The 20,937-nt window shown below is 39.5% G+C and overlaps 2 protein-coding genes across 3 annotated transcripts in view; both read right to left on the bottom strand.

The window, feature by feature from the left end:
- Positions 1 to 163: 163 nt before the first annotated feature.
- Positions 164 to 16,076, bottom strand: LOC108427172 (myosin-11-like). Its single transcript, XM_017697141.2, has 11 exons — positions 15,944 to 16,076; positions 14,229 to 14,322; positions 13,496 to 13,599; positions 12,756 to 12,938; positions 10,498 to 12,036; positions 6,964 to 7,225; positions 6,079 to 6,187; positions 5,742 to 5,925; positions 3,124 to 3,314; positions 391 to 494; positions 164 to 247 (listed from the first exon to the last, which is right to left on the bottom strand). The coding sequence occupies exons 1-11, from the start codon at positions 15,992 to 15,994 to the stop codon at positions 204 to 206; spliced, it is 2,865 nt and encodes a 954-aa protein (XP_017552630.1). The 5' UTR covers positions 15,995 to 16,076; the 3' UTR covers positions 164 to 203.
- Positions 16,077 to 16,657: 581 nt separating this feature from the next.
- Positions 16,658 to 20,937, bottom strand: part of pip5k1cb (phosphatidylinositol-4-phosphate 5-kinase, type I, gamma b) — a 72,702-nt gene continuing 68,422 nt past the window's right edge. For both annotated transcript variants that reach the window (XM_017697135.2, XM_017697138.2), the window contains one exon: positions 16,658 to 19,967. Coding sequence is in view for 1 of the 2 variants with exons in the window: in XM_017697138.2 (XP_017552627.1) it covers positions 19,965 to 19,967 (3 nt within the window). In the remaining variant the exon portion in view is untranslated. The remainder of the gene's footprint in view (positions 19,968 to 20,937) is intronic.

Raw genomic sequence — 20,937 nt, 5'->3', positions numbered from 1 at the left:
ACACCATCATGTGGTGTCTTTTGTTAAAGGCCATATTAAAGCAAAACAAAGCCAGACATATACAACTCATTAAAAATAATAGAGACATACCAGGTAAATGGATACTAAATAAAAAAGACCGGATTCATTCCATACTGAAAAAAAGCAAAATTGCACACCACTGTCCTCTGTACGGCTTTAATTTCTGAAAGCACTCAGATATGTTATGAACTCCGAAGCAGTTCCTTTATAGTCTCCTGGAAATGAACTGTGGGCAAACACACAAACAAATTAATTTGCATTCATGAAAAGGTTGGAATTCTAACAATAATGCATGACCTTATTGTCAATGCTAATTTACCTGTGGCATTGTTGGATATCAATACAACAAACACAAAATTTAATTATTACCTGACTGTAAATTTCTCAGCCTTCTCTGCACAGACAACAGAGGTTCAGTGTTCAGTTTCATTTTGGAGGTAGAGTAATCATAATAATAATGTGCAGACTCTTGCCTGAAAAAGAAAGCCAGGGAAATTTTGCACATTATTTAGAGGGGAATGCACAGATGCAGTAATAAGACTGGTCATTACAGTCTGAAATTCCCCATGGTAAGGTGAGAGAAGACATTACTCAGTGGTCACATCGTATTATGTATTCTGCAGAGGTGGGGGATGTACGTAAAACACTAATATGACAGTAAAAAGATTCTTCTGTGCAAGTACATCAGATGTTCTTTACAACAGTGCTTTAAAGGGCCCATAGCTTACATTTGCTTGAATTTTTTTAAATTTACCAAAAACATTCTTTTAGTTATTTTTTACAATACTATCTTCCAACCTCTCCTTATCCCTTAGAAGTAAGCTTTTTTTTACTACACCTTTTAGACTTATCTACATTATATTGCCAAAAGTATTCGCTTGTCTGCCTTCACACGCATATGAACTTGAGTGACATCCCATTCTTAATTAAGTTTAATATGATGTTGGCCCACCCTTTGCAGCTACAATAGCTTCAACTCTTCTGGGAAGCCTTTCCACAAGGTTTTTGAACATTCCATTTTTGACCATTCTTCCACAAACGCGTTTCTGAGGCCAGACACTGATGTTGGACGAGAAGGCCTGGCTCACAGTCTCCACTCTAATCCATCCCAAAGGTGTTCTATAGGGTTGAGGTCAGGCCAGTCAAGTTCTTTCACATCAAACTCGCTCATCCATGTCTTTATGGACCTGCTTTGTGCACTGGTGTGCAGTCATGTTGGAACAGGAAGGGGCCATCCCCAAACTGTTCCCACAAAGTTGGGAGCACAAAATTGTCCAAAATCTCTTGGTCTGTTGAAGCATTAAGAGTTCCTTTCACTGGATCTAAGGGGCCAAACCCAACTCCTGAAAAACAATCCCACACCATAATCCCCCCTCCACCAAAATTTACCCTTGGCACAATGCAGTCAGACCAGTACCGTTCTCCTGGCAACTGCCAAACCCAGTCTTGTGCATTGGTTTGCCAAACAGAGAAGTGTGATTCATCACTCCATCAGTGGAGAACGCTTCTCCACTGCTCTAGAGTCCAGTGGTGGTGCTTTACACCACTGCATTTGATGCTTACATTGCGCTTGGTGATGTAAGGCTTAGATGCAGCAGCTCGGCCATGGAAACCGATTCCATGAAGCTTTCTATGCAATGTTCTAGAGCTACTCTGAAAGCCACACGAAGTTTGGAGGTCTGTAGCGATTAACTCTTGTGGACGAAACCAGTCCTGCGTGTTCGTTGATGCAAAATAAATGGGACGAGTAGATCAGACTGAAGTGAAACAAACGGTTTTATTACAGAATTCTGGAGAGGTTACAAACAGAGAACATGCATCATGTATCTCCCAAGTAAGCTCTGACCCCTTCTCATCTGGCTCCCTTTTTATAGTCGCATGACCGCTCCTTCCTTACCCCAGCGTCCAATGTGTGCGTTAGGCCATCTCACTAATCCACATCATAAAAGTTTAAGGATGCGCTCGAGACGTGAGTGCGTCTGCAAGGTCAGCTTAAGGTATTCCCTGTGTTTACCAACTCCCCCCGTTTTCCAGACAATGGCTCTGCTTATCTGACCAGATGAACCACATGTGTGGTGTGCTAATCCCAGTGTCTACTACTATTAGCTTCGAGGTATTTCCTGTTATCTGACATCCTTGTGTATTCCAACATTAGTCAGCACACAGCCTTATGTGCTGACTCTTAGCTCTTAGAATTGTACAATATAACCATTAAGCTTTCAATGCAAGACATAATACATCTTAAAAGAGTAATATGAACAATACTAAGGCTAATAATTCCACACTCTGCAGAAAGTTGGCGACCGCATTATACGCCTCAGCATCCGTTGACCCCACTCAGTCATTTTACGTGGCCTACCACTTCGTGGCTGAGATGCTGTCCTTCTTTATCGCTTCCACTTTGTTATAATACCACTGATAGTTGACTGTGAAATATTTAGTAGCGAAAAAATTTCAAAACTGGATTTGTTGCACAGGTGACATCTTTTCACAGTACCACGCTGGAATTCATTGAGCTGCTGAGAGCGACCCATTCTTTCATAAATGTTTGTTGAAGCAGTCTGCATGCCCAGGTGCTTGGTTTAATAGACCTGTAGCCATGGAAGTGATTGGAACACCTGAATTCCTGTTCAAACATGACTGCGCACCACTACATTAAGCAAGGTCCATAAAGACTTCGATGAGCAAGTTTGGTGCAGAAGAACTTGACTGGCCTGCACCTCAACCCGACAGAACACCTTTGGGATGAATTCGAGCGGAGACTGCGAGCCAGGCCTTCTCATCCAACATCAGTGTCTGACCTCACAAATGTGCTTCTGGAAGAATGGTCAAAATTTCCCATAACACACCCCTAAATCTTGTGGAAAGCCTTCCCAGAAGAGTTGAAGCTGTTATAGCTGCAAAGGGTGGGCGGACATCATATTAAACTCTATGGATTAAGAATGGGATGTCATTCAAGTTCATAAGCATGTGAAGGCAGATGACCAAATACTTTGGGAAATACAGTGTATGTCTTGAAATCTTGGCAATGTTTACATATCCAACTCTTGTATTTGAAAAAAGTGGGGAAAATTCAGTCTTCCATGATATGGGCTTTGTTACCTGGGAACAGCCACAGTCTCAGACAACTGGTGTTGCAGGGGGAAGAAGGCAGGCAGCACTCGGCTTTGGGATGGGTCAAGGGGCCGTTTTATGGTACTGTAAAGGGCAAACGGTGATACCTTCAAGCTTTCTGTGCCAGCAGGCTTTTCTTTCAATCCGGGGCAGATGTGGAGTGGCACAAAGTTGCTTTCCTGTAACCAAAGCACCCATTGCAGCAAAGAGAATATCACGTAACTACAGAAATGCATATTAACCAATAAAATCTTTTCAATTCACAGTTATTTTACACTAGACTGGGGCATCAGACGTTCATAGTGGGTGTTATGAACACAAATTCATATCACAATATTTTTAGCTGTCTGAACACAGATATTGTACTATTCTATGAATGAAAACGCACCTCAATTCCAAAAAAGATGGCACTGTATGTGAAATGAATAAATAAATATACAGAAAGCAGTGATTTTATGATTCCCTTGATAAGTATTTAAATGAAAACAGTACAAAAACAAAATATGTAATGCATCATCTTAACAACTTTATTGTTTCTTGTAAATATATTCTCATTCTGTAACTGATACCTGAAATATGTTCCAAAAAAGATGGGACAGGGACAATTTACGACTAGGACCATTATTAAACCATTGTTCAAGGCACTTTAATTCAAAGAGTATGGGAAAACAAGAATTTTGCTATGTAAATGACATGATCTGAAGAACCGTGCTTAATATGACCAGGAACATTAACTAACGAAAAAAGGGCAATGTTTTTACTGTCTGCATGTGCCTGTTTATAGAGTAACACTGATAACACATGAGCACACTTCAAGCGGCAATGTACTGCGGAAAGGGAGTGATCTGGTGGTTCAGTTAGTTGTGCCATCATGGAAAAAAAAAGAAAAAAAAAAACAAACATGTACATTTATGGCTGGTAGTTGCGCACCACCATGGTCAGCATGCTATCATCAAAGTACCATCATGCTGTGGTGGTCCTTAGAGGTATGGATCTATAAAAGTAGTTGTTCCGCAACTACATTTATAGATTGTTATATTAGAAATGTATAAAAAGCTAATATAAATAGTGTTAGGGCTGTGTGTCAAGAGCCATTTATTTCTCATTTTGCATCGTCTCATGTCTGGCCCAGTTCACTGGGTGACAGGCCTCACTCGTCTGTGTGGTACAGGAAGTCTGCTGGTGCCTGATAAGAGCAGCCATTAAAAAATCCTGGGTCACCTAGTGGTGGTTCTGCTCCAGGGGCTCAGCACAATCACATCTAAGGCCACCACTGAGCAGGGCAGAACACAGCTGAACATAAAATGCAAAACTACATTTTTGATTAATGCCCCGACTGTATTTTACATGTAGATAATGCAAGCACTGAGAATAGTGCTAGTTCAGCTGTGATGGTCTGCTTCATGATGTCAACTGAAATGTCTGCTAGAGTATTGTTAGATACAGTGTTTGAAAGAAAAAATTAAGTGGTGCATCCAGTGTGCAGAAGCCTTAATGTTTGTACAGCGCACTGTTAGAAATAAAGGTACTTTGCAGGTACACTTCTCATTCATCAAGGTCCAAACAATGTAAATGTACCTTCAAAGGTAGAACAGTGGTTTTAAGGTCTAATTGTGTACCTAATATGTTTTTTTTCCAGGTGAAAAGTACATATTTCTACTTTATATACTAATGTTTTAAAACAGAACAATAATATAAAAAAGCCTGGAGACAAGACAGGGCATGTGGAGTCAATACAATTTAGAACATATAATTTGTATGGATTATGGCACAATTATGTCCCCTGACTAAAGGTACTGAGATGTACCCTTGAGGGTACCACCCCAGTGAAAGTTTACTACCTTTATTTCTGAGAGTGTACTGTGAATAAAATATACTATAATAAATGTTAAAAGTAAACTTGCAAAAAGGTTATACTAAAAATTCAACTATAAATCTGTTGTGACAATGGACTACCACAATTAAAAAATCTTTGATAGTGATACAGACATCTTTTTCATTTTTCATCATTTTTCATTAAACTTTTTTAAATACAAAAAAGCTACTGCCGCTATTTGTATTTATATTCAGTCAACTGGGGGCAGTCGTGGGCTGGAGGTTAAGGAACTGGCCCTGTGACCAGAAGGTTGCCGGTTCAATCCCCAGCACTGACAGTCCATGACTGAGGTGTCCTTAAGCAAGACGCCTAACTCCCAATTGCTCCCCGGGCGCCGTGGATAGGGCTGCCCACTGCTCCGGACAAGTGTGCTCGCTGCCCCCTAGTGTGTGTGTCTTCACTAGTGTGTATGTGGTGTTTCACTTCACGGATGGGCTAAATGTGGAGGTGGAATTTCCCCAGTTGTGGAATTTAAAAAGTATCACTTAACTGCAGGTATTTATAACATCAGTCACCTAGATTTTGGAATGATCTTGCTTATTGGCTCGCTGATGCTGATAAGACGGACTGCTTTGGTATGGAATGATGCAGAAATTAATTAATTAAGTAATTGGGCCATAAAAGCGTTGCATTTCTATTCCCTGCCCTGATTGAGATATATGGAAATAATGTACTTTAATCAATCACCCTACTTAATTCCTTGCTTTTCTCCATCCCTCCATCTTCTTACCTGTTTTACAGATATCTTTTTATAACTGTCTGCTCCGTGCTCCTCTGCCTCCTTCACTGTGGTCTGGCTGCACTGGCGAATGTCAGCCTCCAGGTGGTTCTGCACCTCTGCTACGTTTTGCTGTCTCTTTCTAAGGCACTCCAGTGCCATGTCCCTTCCCTCCTTTTGAGTCTTCACCGCCTGCCTGTTGTAGGAGTGGAAGTAGTATCTCTGTTTTCATTATTCATTATTTCTTAGCCTAGATATGATGGTAAGGCCTTATTTGTACTTGATACAGTCTGAAAATAAGGCACTGCATTTAATCATAAACAAATAAGATGAAAATGACACTTCATACCTGAGGTCCATTACTGTTTCCTGAAGCTCCTTTTCATACTTCACAGATTTTTCTAGCTCTTTGTTCATATTCAGGGATTCCTGTAGCAGCTTGTTCTTCAAAGCTATGACTAAAAGCACAACACATTGGAAAAATACTGAACATAGAATTTTCAGAGACTATGAAGGTATAACAAATGGACTCCAGAAAGCATAATATTGCAATACTCTAAAACCTGGTACTGAAGTAATCTGGTTTTCCTAGTTCTGAAATGTACCTATTTGCCATTAGCAAAGCTCAAGTCACTTGTTTCTTTTAATACTTTTTGTTATTTACATACAATAACTTAGATGCAGATTTAAATCTTATAAATTAGACACCAAAAGATGTTTTTCAAGGATTTTCGGTAACGATGCAAACCCTAAATGTACTGTAATTCTTTATAAACTTGTTATTATTTACATTGATCACCCCTTTTCAAATACGAGGCATTTTGGATGTTAAATATATTATAACCTCATTCTTGATATACAGCTTTTTCAATCATTTTAGAATCATTTACAGCACCGTTCAACATTCTGAACACATCTAAGATTTTAATTTATACATTCATCTGAAACCAAACTGGTTTGACACTGTTGATAACATTGATTCCAAACTTTTAAATTGTGATTTAACATTTGAATAGTAATGTTCATACTAATTTTAGTAGTACAATTTATTATTTCTGTAGGACATGTCTATTTATCCCGTAATTCATCCTGCTATGAATTCTATCATTCTTCTCTTTATCTGTCCTTAAAATAGCTATCTATAAGCTAGTTTACTGCTTACTTCTTCTTTTTCTTTCTTTTCTAAATATTTTTGCAGGCATGAGAATTCAGTAAACATGTAACTTTCACTCACTCTCAGCATGGAGCTCTTTCTCTCTTTCCTCAGCCTGCTCTCTGACTTTCTCTAAAGCATGCTGCAGCTGCTTTGCCTCTGCACTGTGTTCAACTTTGGCCCTCTCCAGAGCTTCCCTTGCCAGCACCAGCTTCCCCTGCAGCTCAGCCACAGTGTTCTGTAGCTTCTCCTTACAGCTTTTAAACACCTTCATCATCTTCCTAATCTTCTGCTTACACTTGACCTTGGCTGCCTTCTCATGTTGCTTCAGCACCTCTATATCCTGCAATGGACAGGTAATATGAACTTAAATTTAAATCAAATTTTATTTATTTCCACTACCCTAAGATATGATCATTATATCATCATAACATACTTTAGCTTAAGGATGGGTGACATGGCAAAAATATTATATCATGACACTTAAACAGTACAACATGTATCACCATATTTTGATACACAGACACAATGCACTAGTAGTGCTTCATTTAAAACATATTGTGCTGCACCAGTTAAAAAGGACTAATTATACTTTTTAATGAAACATACAGTTGGTCAGTGTTCTTTACATCCACAATATGTTCAGAAAAATATGTTTATTATGGGTGGGAATCTTTAGGCACCTCACGATTCGATTACAATTCAGAGAGCTGCGATGCGATTATAAAACGATTATCGATGCATCTTGATGCACCTTTTTTCTATACAGGATTTCTATTTTCCTAATGTCTGAAGACTTGGTGGTTTTAAAGCAAAGAATTTGTAATGATCCATAATGTAAATGCATTGTACTGTAAATGCATGATGTGGCAAGTGAACTAGAAGGCTCTCATTCTCTAGCCACGTTTACATGCAGCCTAATAATCCGTTAATAATCCGACTAATAACTAAATCGGAATAGAATACGTCCATGTAAACGCCTCAATCAGAACAGCCTAGTCCGACTGAGACCATTTGGGATAGAATTTCCATGCCATTGGCTGCATTTACATGCAAAGATTTTTACCAATCCGATTGAATACAAATGGATTACAGATTCAGACTGAGGTGTTTATTCTCATTCTATTCAACAATCCGATGGAAAATCTTCTGAGCATGTAAACGAAGATTTTCCATCAGATTGCTGAACAGAATGTGCATATAAACACCACAATCTGAATCTGTATTTCGGTGGTGGATGTCCACGCAGCACGTTATACCCGTCCTACCCGTTTTCTTTAGTGATTTTATAACTTTGGTTTTGGTCTCGTTGTAGAAAGGGGCAGGGGCCGCTGTGTCAGTAAAATATTTTCGAGACTGGACGCTGAATCTCGGCTCCGAAGTGTGCAACATAGCGCGAAAGCCCTGGTTCTCAACGACTGACTATGCGACTGAAGGTCACATTGCATGAAGTCTCGCCTCGCCAGTAGCTACGAAAACACAGAGATTAAGACGAACATCTGGAGACAAATGGACTTATTCGCATTCATAAGCACTATAGTAGTTTCCTGGTACGTTATATATGCAACGAGAGACTGTCCCTCTAAAAAGTTGTGAAGATGAAGTCGCTTCTCTTTCGAATTTTCCCATTCAACCTTAAATGGTGCAGCAGTTACATCCGGCGCCTCGAGCAGAATTTAAGGTGGAACGGGAAAATTCGTACAAGAAGCGACATCTGCCTCGAAAAACAGTCAACTGTTGAGACTTTTTACAATAAGCTGCTCTACTTTTGAGGAAAGGTTTTCTAGTGGAAATGGGAGGAAAGTGCCTGTAACTAAAGCTTAAAGCAGAGTAAAGTGTGTTTTCGTTCTTAATTTTAGTCTATACTAGGACTTCAGCATATACTGAGACATAACTGGCATTAAATGTTGGGGCTGCAAAGGTGGTCTGATTTTTGTTGAAAGGACAAAATGTCTCTTCTTAACATTTGGGTTGTGACTCCTGATCTAACCCAGGGGGGCCAGAAGAGAAGGGCGAAGAGAGAGGAGGACTGAATGTGAATCTCATGTTAAATCACAAATCATCATGGGTCTTAGATCTCATGCTTATCTTGTCTTTATTTATCCACCTGCACATATAGACAGTGTGCTGCACATACTGCACTTTCTGCATACCTCATTGCGCATCTTTATTTGGTACAATATCTGCACATATTTATTCATTCAGGTCATTATATGCCGTTACCTGTAACGTCTTCTACAGTCATTATTGCACTGCATCTCTCATCTCAGGTTATAGATATTATCACAGATTGTGGTATTTTTTCTATTTGTATATATGCCTGTAGATAGGATCTGGTATATTTATTCTTGTTATATGTCTACACCCTTATTACGCTTACTGTACAGTGTTGTGTGTCTGCCACTGGCTGCTAAATTTCCTTTGGGATCAATAAAGTATTTGTCCATCCATCCATCCATCCATCCATCCATCCATCCATCCATCCATCCATCCATCCATCCATCCATCCATCCATCCATCCATCCATCCATCCATCCATCCATCCATCCATCCATCCATCCATCCATCCATCCATCCATCCATCCAACTTTTAATGCAGAGCTGGTCGGATTTCGCATTCATGCATGTGTGTTTTTGTTATGTGTCGCCAGAGACTGTCTGGGCGCTGCACTTACCCACTTCCAAGTTCCACCTTTTATGTTCCGTCAACGTTACGTTATAAATTAAATATTTAGAAAATCGATTTTATGAATCGATTCAGAATCAATCACGTCCGCATCGCGATGCATCTAAGAATCAAGTTTTCCCTGCATGCCTAGCGTTTATCGCAATGTCAAAATTGATCACAACCATAACATATCGTAATACTGCCCATTACTACTTTGTTACATTTTATAGGCCATTCAAAGTTATTTGAAAATGTTTCCAAGTTCTTAACCTTATAAACTAATTATTAAATTAGCAAAAGCTTCATTTTCTTTACTGCACATTGTAGTAGCTTCTTATTATTGCATATTTGAGGCTTTATAGTTAAGACAGCCACTGGGGTTTCCATCTTTAGCGGATCTAGTGCAACAATATAATAAACTACTGTCTAATGGTTAAGATCAGAAGCTTTGAAGTAAAACCCATTCAAAGGACCCTTCCTTTTTTAACTTTTAACAGTCTTTTACAGTTTAAAAAAATAAAAAGATGTGATTTTAAATGCAGTAGAACCTACACAACAAGACCAAAAGTGATTTTAAAAGCAACCATGACCATTTTTGCATGAATAGGCCTTATGTGCACACTCTGCTGGGGTGCATACAAAATTATATGCGTTTTGTTCACTCCATGTTGTAAAGCAGTCACATCTAAACAGTTCTGTAGAGGCTTAAAATGTGGCTTTTGTTGAGCCTTTATGAATTATTTAAGGTGGACCAATGGTTCAGGCAAAAATCAAAACTGTGTTGATTATATTAGAATAACTTTATAATACTTTAAAATAACTTGTTTAATCTGGTAGTCTGAAGTTGTTGCTTCTTTGAGTTTATAACATCTATAATATGGTGAAATCCTAATGGCATAACACCAACCTGAAGTTCACTTTAATACTGGTATACCTCCCATCCGTACCTCTTTGGAGCACTGCTCAAATGCCATCAGAGCATTCTGGAATGTGTGAACTCTGGCCTCTGTCCCACTTAGCCTCAGCTCCAGAGAGCGGGAGAGCTCCTCCGAAGCTTGCAGGTTCTGCAGCAGTTGCTGTGCCCTGTCCTCCACCGACCGCAGCGTCTTCTTCAGCACCTGGGCGCTGTCTTCTTGGCTCTTTAGTTTGTTCTTAAGTGACTGGAGGCTACTTTCAGAGCGGTGGAACTTCTGCCTCAGCAATCGGATGCTACCCTCAGAGGCATGGAGGTCATCCCGCAGTGATTGGGCGTTGGCCTCGGAGAAACGAAGGTCCTCTCGAAGTGACTGGACATTTCCCTCAGAGATATGGAGGTCCTCTCGAAGTGGCTGGACATTTCCCTCTGAGGCATGGAGGTCCTCCCGCAGTGACTGGACATTTCCCTCAGAGACACGGAGGTCCTCCCGCAGTGATTGGGCATTGGCCTTGGAGACACGGAGGTCCTCTCGAAGTGACTGGACATTTCCCTCTGAGACACGGAGGTCCTCCCCCAGTGATTGGGCATTGGCCTTGGAGACACGGAGGTCCTCTCGAAGTGACTGGACATTTCCCTCTGAGACACGGAGGTCCTCCCCCAGTGATTGGGCGTTGGCCTTGGAGACACGGAGGTCCTCTCGAAGTGATTGGACATTTCCCTCAGAGACACGGAGGTTCTCCTGCAGTGACTGGACATTTCCCTCAGAGACACGGAGGTCCTCCCGAAGTGATTGGAAGTTGGCCTCTGAAACATGGAGGTCCTCCTGCAATGACTGGACATTGGCTTTAGAGACGCAGAGATCTTGCTGCAGTGATTGGACATTGGCCTTGGAGACATTCAGGTCCTCCTGCAGGAACTTGATGTTGGTTTCAGCAATGCGAAGGTCCTCTCGAAGTGATTGGACATTGGCCTCTGAGACACGGAGGTCCTCTCGAAGTGATTGGACATTGCCCTCTGAGACACGCAGGTCCTCCCGAAGTGACTGAACATTGCCCTCTGAGAAACAAAGGTCCTTTTGCAGGGACTGGACATTTGCTTTGGAGATGCAGAGGTTGTCCTGCAGTGACTGGGTACTTGCTTTGGATACCCGGAGGTCCTCTTGCAGTGACTGGACATTGCTCCTGGAGACATTCAGGTCCTCCTGCAGGAGCTTGACATTTGCCTCAGAGACATGAAGGTCCTCTTGCAGCTTCTGGATATTGGCCTCAGAGACACATATGTCCTCCAGCAGTGATCGGACTTTGGCCTCGGAGACGTGGAGGTCCTCCTGGAGTGACTTGACAGCATGGCCTGAAGAGTCCAACTGCTGGTCCTTGGAGGGTTGGAGGCTCTTCTCAAGCTCGGATCGGACCTGATTTTTCTCCTGCTCGGCCAGGCGGAGAGAGTGGAGGAGGGTGCGGATGGTGCTCTGGTGTCTCTGGTAAAAGTCCGTCAGCTCTGTTTTCAGTCCGTCTAGCTTGGAGAGCAGGCAGGTGCGGTCAGATGAGATCAGATAACTCTCCACTTCGTTCTGTGGTCAGAAGAAGACAGAAGTGATAACCTATGCAGTTTTTAACCCTCCACTTCGTTCTGTGGTCAGAAGAAGACAGAAGTGATAACCTATGCAGTTTTTAACTCTCCACTTCGTTCTGTGGTCAGAAGAAGACAGAAGTGATAACCTATGCAGTTTTTAACTCTCCACTTCGTTCTGTGGTCAGAAGAAGACAGAAGTGATAACCTATGCAGTTTTTAAATGCAAACTTTGTGTATTCCCAATTGAGATAGGTTTAACCATAAACCATAGACATAATTTACAGCCAATATGGTCCATAATCTGACTGAAAATAGACAGCAGGCCAAAGACTACTTAATAAAAATGTAAAAGAAAAAAAGTAAAAATTCCACTAAAATTCAAAGTTAAGAATGCAGTTTTGATATAAAAGCATATGTCATATGGACATGGCTTTATTTATTATATACTGTTTTTTTTAACTATATAGCTGTTTTTGTATTTCTACTCTAATATAGTATATATAATAAAATACTATATTTGGCAGCTTAATGATCTATTAAATGAGCTCAAATATAATGTCCTACAGTAAAAAATTGGTAACTGGCAAAGGATGTGTAATATGATTTAAATAAATACACCTTAACTGTAACTAAACCTGTAATGGGAAATGCATGGAATTTGGGACACAGACGACCTCACCGTATCATGCCAGAGCATATTAGCACAAGGCAACCTACCAAATTTTGGCTGAAGCCTAATTTGAGCAGTAGGGCCCGTAGAGAGGGCACATGCAGCTGGAATGTCCTATCAAGATGATCTCTGTTCTCTGCCATTCCATCTGCCCGCGTTACTGCTGGCCTTAAAAGCTCTGAGAGATGCAGGGCTTGAGATGCCTCATTGAACACCTTCTCCAACAAAGGCTGCAGAGCAATATAAAGACAATGAGAGACAGAGAGAAAGAGTTGTGAAGGTTAGTCTCAGTTCCAAACATCAAAACAGGTGTCTGAATCTGTAAGAATCTTTTTTGAAACCACGGAAGTCTGGCTGACACTATTCACCATAAACGCAAGTGGTAAGGTTCTAGCCTAGATGATAAGATCATCTATTTTTGCCAAGAACATGCTAATTTTTGGTAGCCAATGGAGAATGCGGTTGTCCATAAGGATGTAATGGTGCATCAACATGTATCAATCTAGAGATGACAATTCAAGTGCACAGATTTGGGAATGTTATAATCGCTTATAATACAATTCTATAAAAGATGTGTTCAATTTTGGGCCAAGCTAATACAAAACTAATGTTGAATTGTTGTACCAGGTGAACTCAATCAAGGTTAAATTTGAAATTAGATGGTCCCCTAAATTATTTTCTTGGGAATTGTAATGGTAATCTAATCAAATGAAATTGTTTTGACGTCAAAGATTTACACAGTTGTTAAACAGTATGTGACATTAGATGCCAAAACTCCAGGCTTTACCTTCATACTAGTGAAGAGGATTCTCTGCAGTTCACCTTCACCCGATAAGTGCTCTGTGCGGTCAATCTCCTTATGCAGCTCTGTTAGGAGGCTGCTGTATGTCTCTAAAGGCGGAATTCGTCCAAACCAGGAGCAATGAGAAAAAACTTAATTTTTCACTCATAGTGTTTATCTTAATTTGCTAACTCTTGAAAGTTTAGTTTAAAATACACTGAAATAAATACACCACAGTTTGGCTTAAACAACAGCTTGCTCATATGAGGTATTCATATGCTGCGCAGTCTGGAATACATAACACTGACCCCCTTTGGTATGAAAACTTTATGCCATATATAAGCCTATGATAACTAAGCGAAAGAGACTGCGTTCTGAATATCCAATGTCCCTGACTCAGATTGCTTGTGTTTCGAAATGTCCATGGGAGAAGCCACTGTAATTCTAAATTGCTTGTACATTTAAATTCTAACACATTTTGTGGATTACTGTACTAAAGGGCTGCAGAGTCTGTAGTTATGTGCTCCAGTGGGTGCAGAAACACCACAGGAACAAAAAGAAACAGAATGCTGAGATATGCTGCAGTGATTCTCAGGCATCCTCATGGGAGAATGCAGTTCACATTAGCATTTTATGTGCTCAAACCCAGCTTAATATTACAAAAGATTATTAGGCCAGTGAAAACAAAACAGCACAAAAATTGATAACCACTGGCAGTCACAACAGGAAATGTGCTCACGGCTTGTATGTGTGGAAAGCTCCTCATCGAGTTCAGACGTGAACGAAGAACATCCACTAAAATCCACAACAGAGTGGCTGCTCCAGCTTGGGCCCTTTGAAGACACATCAAAGTCAGTTAGCAGGTCAGCTTACTACTTACAGAATCACATTACAAGTCAAGTTAGATAAACTGTAAGAAAATGTGACGTTTAAATGACAGCGTACTCACTAAAGACAAATACAGTTACTAGTCACGTGAGCTAGCAAGCTCATCAACTTATGAGTTGAGTGACTTTATTAGTTATGTAGGTTGGCAAGTTAACTGTTAAGATCATGTATAGCTGATCATGTATCGTATATGTTAAGTGAGCTAGCAAGTTAAATAAATAAGATAGATACATACATAAATACATACATAGAATTTTATTGATCCCAGAGGGAAATTGCAGTTTAAGTAACAAGACATATAATTGCACATAAACTTACATAAACAATGCAGAAAAAATAAATAAATCTACACATAAGTTAAAGTACAAGAGAAATAAATTCAAGTATATCTATATACATATTTACATGGCATATGAGACAGATTTGTTGTATTTATAAGAAAACAAGCACTGAATGGTATGAGGTAAACTAAAAGCACATATTATAGACACAACTAACTCTTGAGTTGCATCAATATTATAGTTTAATATATTAAACTGTAAATTGGGGGCAGTCGTGGGCTGGAGGTTAGAGACCTGGCCCTGTGACCAGAAGGTTGCTGGTTCAATCCTTAGTGCCGACAGTCCATGATTGAGGTGTCCTTGTGCAATAAACCTAATCCCCAATTGCTCCCCGGGGACCATGGATAAGGCTGCCCAATGCTCCGGGCAAGTGTGCTCACTGCCCCTTAGTGTGGGTGTGCTCACTAGTGTGTATGTGGTGCTTCACTTCACAGATGGGTTAAATGCAGATGTGGAATTTCCCCGGTTGTGGGATTAAAAAAGTATCACTTAACTTAATAGCAAATTAACTAACTAGAAAAAGTACTGACCAATAAAATGAGCTACAAATTTAACCTAGCTAGCTAATAAGTAACATACTTCCTCATTTAACTAGGTGAGACACAAGTTGTCCAACTAACAAAAGAAATCCTGAGTTGAGTGAGCTAATGTTAGCTTGTAAGCTAACTAGTGGCAGTTTATCAGTAGGGGACAGTTAACGCTAGCTAGCTAAGGGGATAGTTGCTACTTAAGTAGTAGCATATTTTATCTTCCAACACTAGTCAAAGCCATTTAGCTAGTATAACTAGTGGCGATTTATTTATTAAGGGATTAGCATACTGACATTAACTACGTTAATCAGCAATAGAGTTTATTTTTCATGTGAGCTAGTTTATTTTTGAGTAGCTAGTTAGTTAGGTTAACTTAAATAGTACTAGAGGTTATGATTTAAGCCAGGTCCCCTAACAAAGTCAACAAACTAGTAGTTAACTGTTAAGGCCAAGTTAGCAAGTCTTTTGTAAAATGTCTTTTAGCAAGCTAGCTCGATAACTAGCTTCCAAGTTAGCTAACACGTAATTAGCTTGCTAGCAAGATGGCTAATGCTAGATAAGGTAGTTAGCTAGCTAGCTCGATAACTAACTAGCTTCCAAGTTAGCTAACACGTAATTAGCTTGCTAGCAAGATGGCTAACGCTAGATAAGCTAGTTAGTTAGCTAACTAGCGCACCAACTTCACGTTAGTCAACCTGAGAAGTTGGCCTTTCCCACGACGAAGCAGTAATATCGTCGTTGTCCATTTTTGTCGATGAAGACGCGCTGAAACGGCAGTAAGAATCGTTCTTGTGGATTTTAGAAGACACTCAGCACATTCTTCTTCTCACAGACTCCATAAATATGTTTGACGCCAGCAGCGCTGGCAAACCGCGTCATATGAAACGCTGGTTTAACCAACGGCTGCCGTGATTTAACCAACGGCTGCCATGGCAACAACCTGGCTGAGAAACGCCGAAGGAGAATAGTTAATCAGCATAGTATATGGTTGGATGGCTGCACCGCCTACTTTGGAGGCAAGACGTTTTTATTGATGCAATGAAAACTGATTCACATACAAGCGACATTGTTACATAATTTGGTATATATCATGTATTTATTAAATTATTTTTTGAGAAAATAATGAACTCAGACATATATATGCTCTGCATTTATAACACAAAACTAAACAAGGGCATCGCTGCAAAGGGGAATGGGCCTCAATATTCAATATTCGTTATATCTTCCATATCTGTTTATATAATCAATCTTGTCTTCATAACTGACCCATCTCTGGTTATCAGTCAAAACAATGGTGTACAGATTCTATAAGGTATGGAACAAGCTAGTTAATGCTCAGGCTTGCTGTTTTTAGCCATGTTATTTCTGCAAATTTGTAAAAACAGTACAAGAAGACAGAGAAACTGCTCTCTTTTTCAAATGTACTTTTATTTGTTCTTAATTTTTACATCATTACCATCTACCATCAACTTATCCCTTTAAAGAGACAGACACAGATGGTTACAGATAAATATTTCAGCAATGTTTTTTGGTACTGAATACATGCATACTTTTTTCAGGAAAAGACAGCTGGAAATGGCTAAAAATAAAGCACATATTCCTCAATAAATAACGAAATACACATTCTCTCTCTCTCTCTCTCTCTCACACACACACAGACACACACACAGCTGCGCACACCCATGCACACACACATACACACGCTCTTTGATCACTGATGTTTTTTTTCATTGTATACACACACAGTACAGCTTTGCACCAGACATTTGAACAGCTAAAGCACCTGACAGACTCCGTTGGGAATGGAGGACAAGCCTGATTCACTGTGTCCTCATCCCATCTTACTATGGTTTCACATGCAGTCAAAAATAAACCTTATAGTTTAAAACATATACTACACTATACTGTTCAGAACATATGTACATTATAGCTACAACACAAACAGCTCCTTAAAGGGGAATTCTGCAGGTTTTTAAAAATATTTCTGCATAATTCATTCAATGAGACGTAAACAGAGTCTTTCAGAGTGTTTTGACATGTAATAGTTCACTGTAGAGAAACTTAGACTCAGATGTCTTTACAGTGGTGGTGATGGGAACCAGGGATCACAACACAAATACAGCCATTTTATTTAATATCCATAACCACCAGTGGAAATTATTCTCGGTTTCACCAGAAAATTATTCTCGGTTATCCATTTCATGTTACAGCTTTCTGTGACTTTCTGTGGCATTTCTCTAGAATGGAACATTTCAGATGAACCCTGAAAGACTTTGTTTACATCTTAACTATTTAATTATGCAGAAATGTTGAAAAATCGGTGGAATTCCAGATAACATTTGGGAAAAATAAACGTTGATTCATCGTGACCACACAGGGAAATTGATCATTTCATTTGACTTGTCCAAATAAGGCAATCACATACTGTATCATGATTCTATGGATTTTACTGCTACACCAAATCAAAATCCAAAAGGAACTGACTGATATTTGTACTGAGTAACTGGTAATTGCCATTACAAGGTTGTACGGCACAATATTACAAGACATTCGGTTCATCCAACATGAACACAAAAACATATAAAAGACTCTTTAAAAAACTATAAAGCTGACAGATTTACATCAGATGATATTAATAAAAGATAATAAATAAGAAATCTTTTTCAATTGAGAGAAATAAAACTTTAAAAATAGAACTGGAAATGTCTTTTTTAACAAGTTTTAAGAAAATAATCAAACAAAATTGGTTGTACATAGAGTTATTTGTAGACAGGAATACATGCTAATACATTTTAACTTTTAATACACACACACACACACACACACACACACGCACACACGCACACACACACACAGCATAGATAGTTGCATGGCAGTAAGACCATGAATGTCTGAACTCTTCAAATAGAATATTAAGAAGAATAAGGATGTCACATTAGGAATGATTTAGTGAACCTTAACTTAGTGTCGTTCCCATAAGAACAAAGAAAAGCAATCGCCTGATACAGCAGGAGTTAATATACAGTATGACTGCTTGAAATCTATAGTTGCTATATTTTAAAATTTAAAACAATCACACAGAAAATGAAACTTACAAATTTCCTTGACCTAAATAATATCTAAAGAAAAAAAACATAAAAAGAGAGCAGACACTCTTTACTCAATATATTACAGTAGTTGTGGTTTGTTGGAGTATTGATTGTTTTGACACACAGTACTTGCACCAGTGCCCTTTGTTGTTATTTGATATGCTGAAAATGAAATATTGAACCCTGAAAGGTCATTATAGCAAAGCCTTCTGGCTGTGGCTGTGAGCCAGTAATGGTGGCCGAGTCACACCCACTGATATGTTATATAACACATGAAATAGCAGTCACAGTTCTCAACCTCTAGACTTCTACAGCACAATAACATCATGGACAAATAAACAAAACCCATTATCATCACTGTCAGAACCACCACCCTTTCCTTTATATCATTTCCAGTCAAAATATTTCAAATAATTTTTCAGGGGATATATTTGAGATGAGACTTCCGTAATAAAGGGAAAAATCAATGGAAAACAAGTCAAAATGATATAGTTAAGTTCAAATAATATATAGAAATTTTGAGTCCTAACAACCCTGCAAGACCTGGTACACCAACAAAACTGTTTCCATCAGATAAGCAGAACTTAAAGCTTTCATCTTTGAGAGAGAGGAGAAAGTCAAGCTCCACTCTTGCTCCAGATCTGAAAACATCCACAGGTGTTTCTGCCCATCCTTCCACTGTGAGAAGAGAGAATTACTTGAATTGTGAAAAGCAGAAAATGCAGCCAACTTCTAAGACTGAACTTTAGAAAAATATGCATGAAAATATGAAAACGGAAAATCTCCTGAAAATAGTGGAAGCTGTAATGAAGGTAAAGTGCAGACAAATTGACTACTAAAACTGATATTATATTTAGTTGTTGAGGCTTTTGTATAATTTTTTGTTCAGCTTTTTTCCTGACACTCAAAAATGAATAACTATCTAATGGTCGTTTTGACTGAAAATGAAATAAACAAAGGTTGGTCTCTGACAGCACTGTACATCATCTCAGTCCTCGTGAAAGCTAAAGGCCATCTAACATTTTCAAATGCCAAAAAAAATAAAGAAAAAAAAGTTTTGAGGTTTTGATCTGACAGCAACGATTGTGAACATCTTCAAGAATAAATAAAAACACAGATTAATACAGTGCAACAGTTTGAAGGGGAAACAACGAATTTTCAGCATAACAAAAACACATCACATGGTTCCGTAAAGATGCTCACTCAAAGAAGAGTGAACAACCTCACTGCTATGACTAAGGGAATGGTCACTTTTGGGCCATGGAATGATTGAAGAGCAGTCGCAGGACGCTCTGGATTGTCCACACCATACACTCCTCGGAGACAGACATGCACGTCCTGGAAGTCCTTCATGTGCAACAGTTCTCGCTTGTTTGATTCAAGCAGGTACAGTACTACTGACAGACAAGGTAGAGTTTGGGGAAGGGTGGAAAAGAGCTGGCAGATGTTTTCTATTTTTCTTTTTTTTTTTGTTCTGGAAAATTCCATAGTCTCTCTTTCCATGATGCACGGTGGAGCAGGGTGCCTGCTGTGGGGGGCTCATGGATTGGCATGGCTGCTTCGGTTTGAAAGACAGAGCGGCTCAGGCCTAACAGCACACCTTAACACCTCTCAAGCTGCATAGAGTTTACTGAGGAGAGAGAGAGAGAGAGAGAGAGAGAGAGAGAGAGAGAGACAGAGAGAGAGGTTAATAAAAATTGTTACAGGCTTCCAAACAGTTGTGATAGACGCGCACCTGCACTACCAGCATGAGACCTAATATAAGCACTACATGCACAACTGTTCATTTATTATTGGTGTGGGGTGGTGCTAGCATACAGGCTAATACGGTGAACTTCTTACAAGGATCTCTTTACACAGTGATGGTTTTAAAAATTTAGATCTAAATGTGAACATACAAGTTTAGTTTCCATTCTGGTGCAAGTATAACTGGTGTGATGGTGCTAGCATACACGCTAACAGCGAAATGCTACCTTAGCACTCCTAACAAACCGAAAAACCTAAAAATATTATTATATTTTCTAAATAACACACAATTCTATTTCATTTTTGGTGAACTCAGTGGTCACATAAGACTACTTGGTGAAGTTATGCCCACCAGAAGAGTGAATTGTGTTTCTGTAAGTCAGAAAGGTTTACAGCTAATGTTGGTGTTACTAATGATAGGGAAGAACTAGCATGTTGAAAGATGTGTGTGAAGTTACATCACATCTTTCAAGGCTTTTCAACATGTTTTTGTGTGCAACATATAGCAGCTATGTTAGATTTCCTCGTCTGTTTGCTGGCGCATATCATTCATTTCCTGCAGGTGTGTTTTTGCTGTAGTTCTGTAGTTTTGAAAATCGTCCACCCAAACATGACAGACAGTCAGCGGTTGGTTATTCTGCAGGTCAGTGCACCCCCTTCCTGTCAAAGTAGCCAGTTCTTCACCACATTAAATGACAAAACGCACCAGACTCTCTGACAGCAGGCTGTCCAGTTTCCAGCAAGAAAAAGTTATGGCAAGATATCTTGTCGCTGTCCAAAGAAAAGTACTGTACAATGGTAACTTCACAGGAGAAGGCAAATGTTCTAAACTTTTAATGCAAGTTCATGTAAAA

The sequence above is a fragment of the Pygocentrus nattereri genome, chromosome 19 (assembly GCF_015220715.1).
Source record: "Pygocentrus nattereri isolate fPygNat1 chromosome 19, fPygNat1.pri, whole genome shotgun sequence".
In the NCBI taxonomy this organism is placed as follows: domain Eukaryota; kingdom Metazoa; phylum Chordata; class Actinopteri; order Characiformes; family Serrasalmidae; genus Pygocentrus; species Pygocentrus nattereri.
Note: the sequence above shows the minus strand (reverse complement) of the source record. Positions and strands in the feature narration are given on the sequence as shown.

What these genes read in the sequence shown, in the direction of transcription:
- LOC108427172 (XM_017697141.2), bottom strand. Translation starts at nt 15,994, where the DNA reads ATGGACAACGACGATATTACTGCTTCGTCGTGGGAAAGGCCAACTTCT. An exon ending in GGGAAAGGCCAACTTCTCAG is followed by an intron (nt 14,323 to 15,943) that starts GTTGACTAACGT and finishes GTGTCTTCAAAG; the next exon opens with GGCCCAAGCTGGAGCAGCCA. An exon ending in AAAAGATATCTGTAAAACAG is followed by an intron (nt 3,315 to 5,741) that starts GTAAGAAGATGG and finishes CTTTGGTTACAG; the next exon opens with GAAAGCAACTTTGTGCCACT.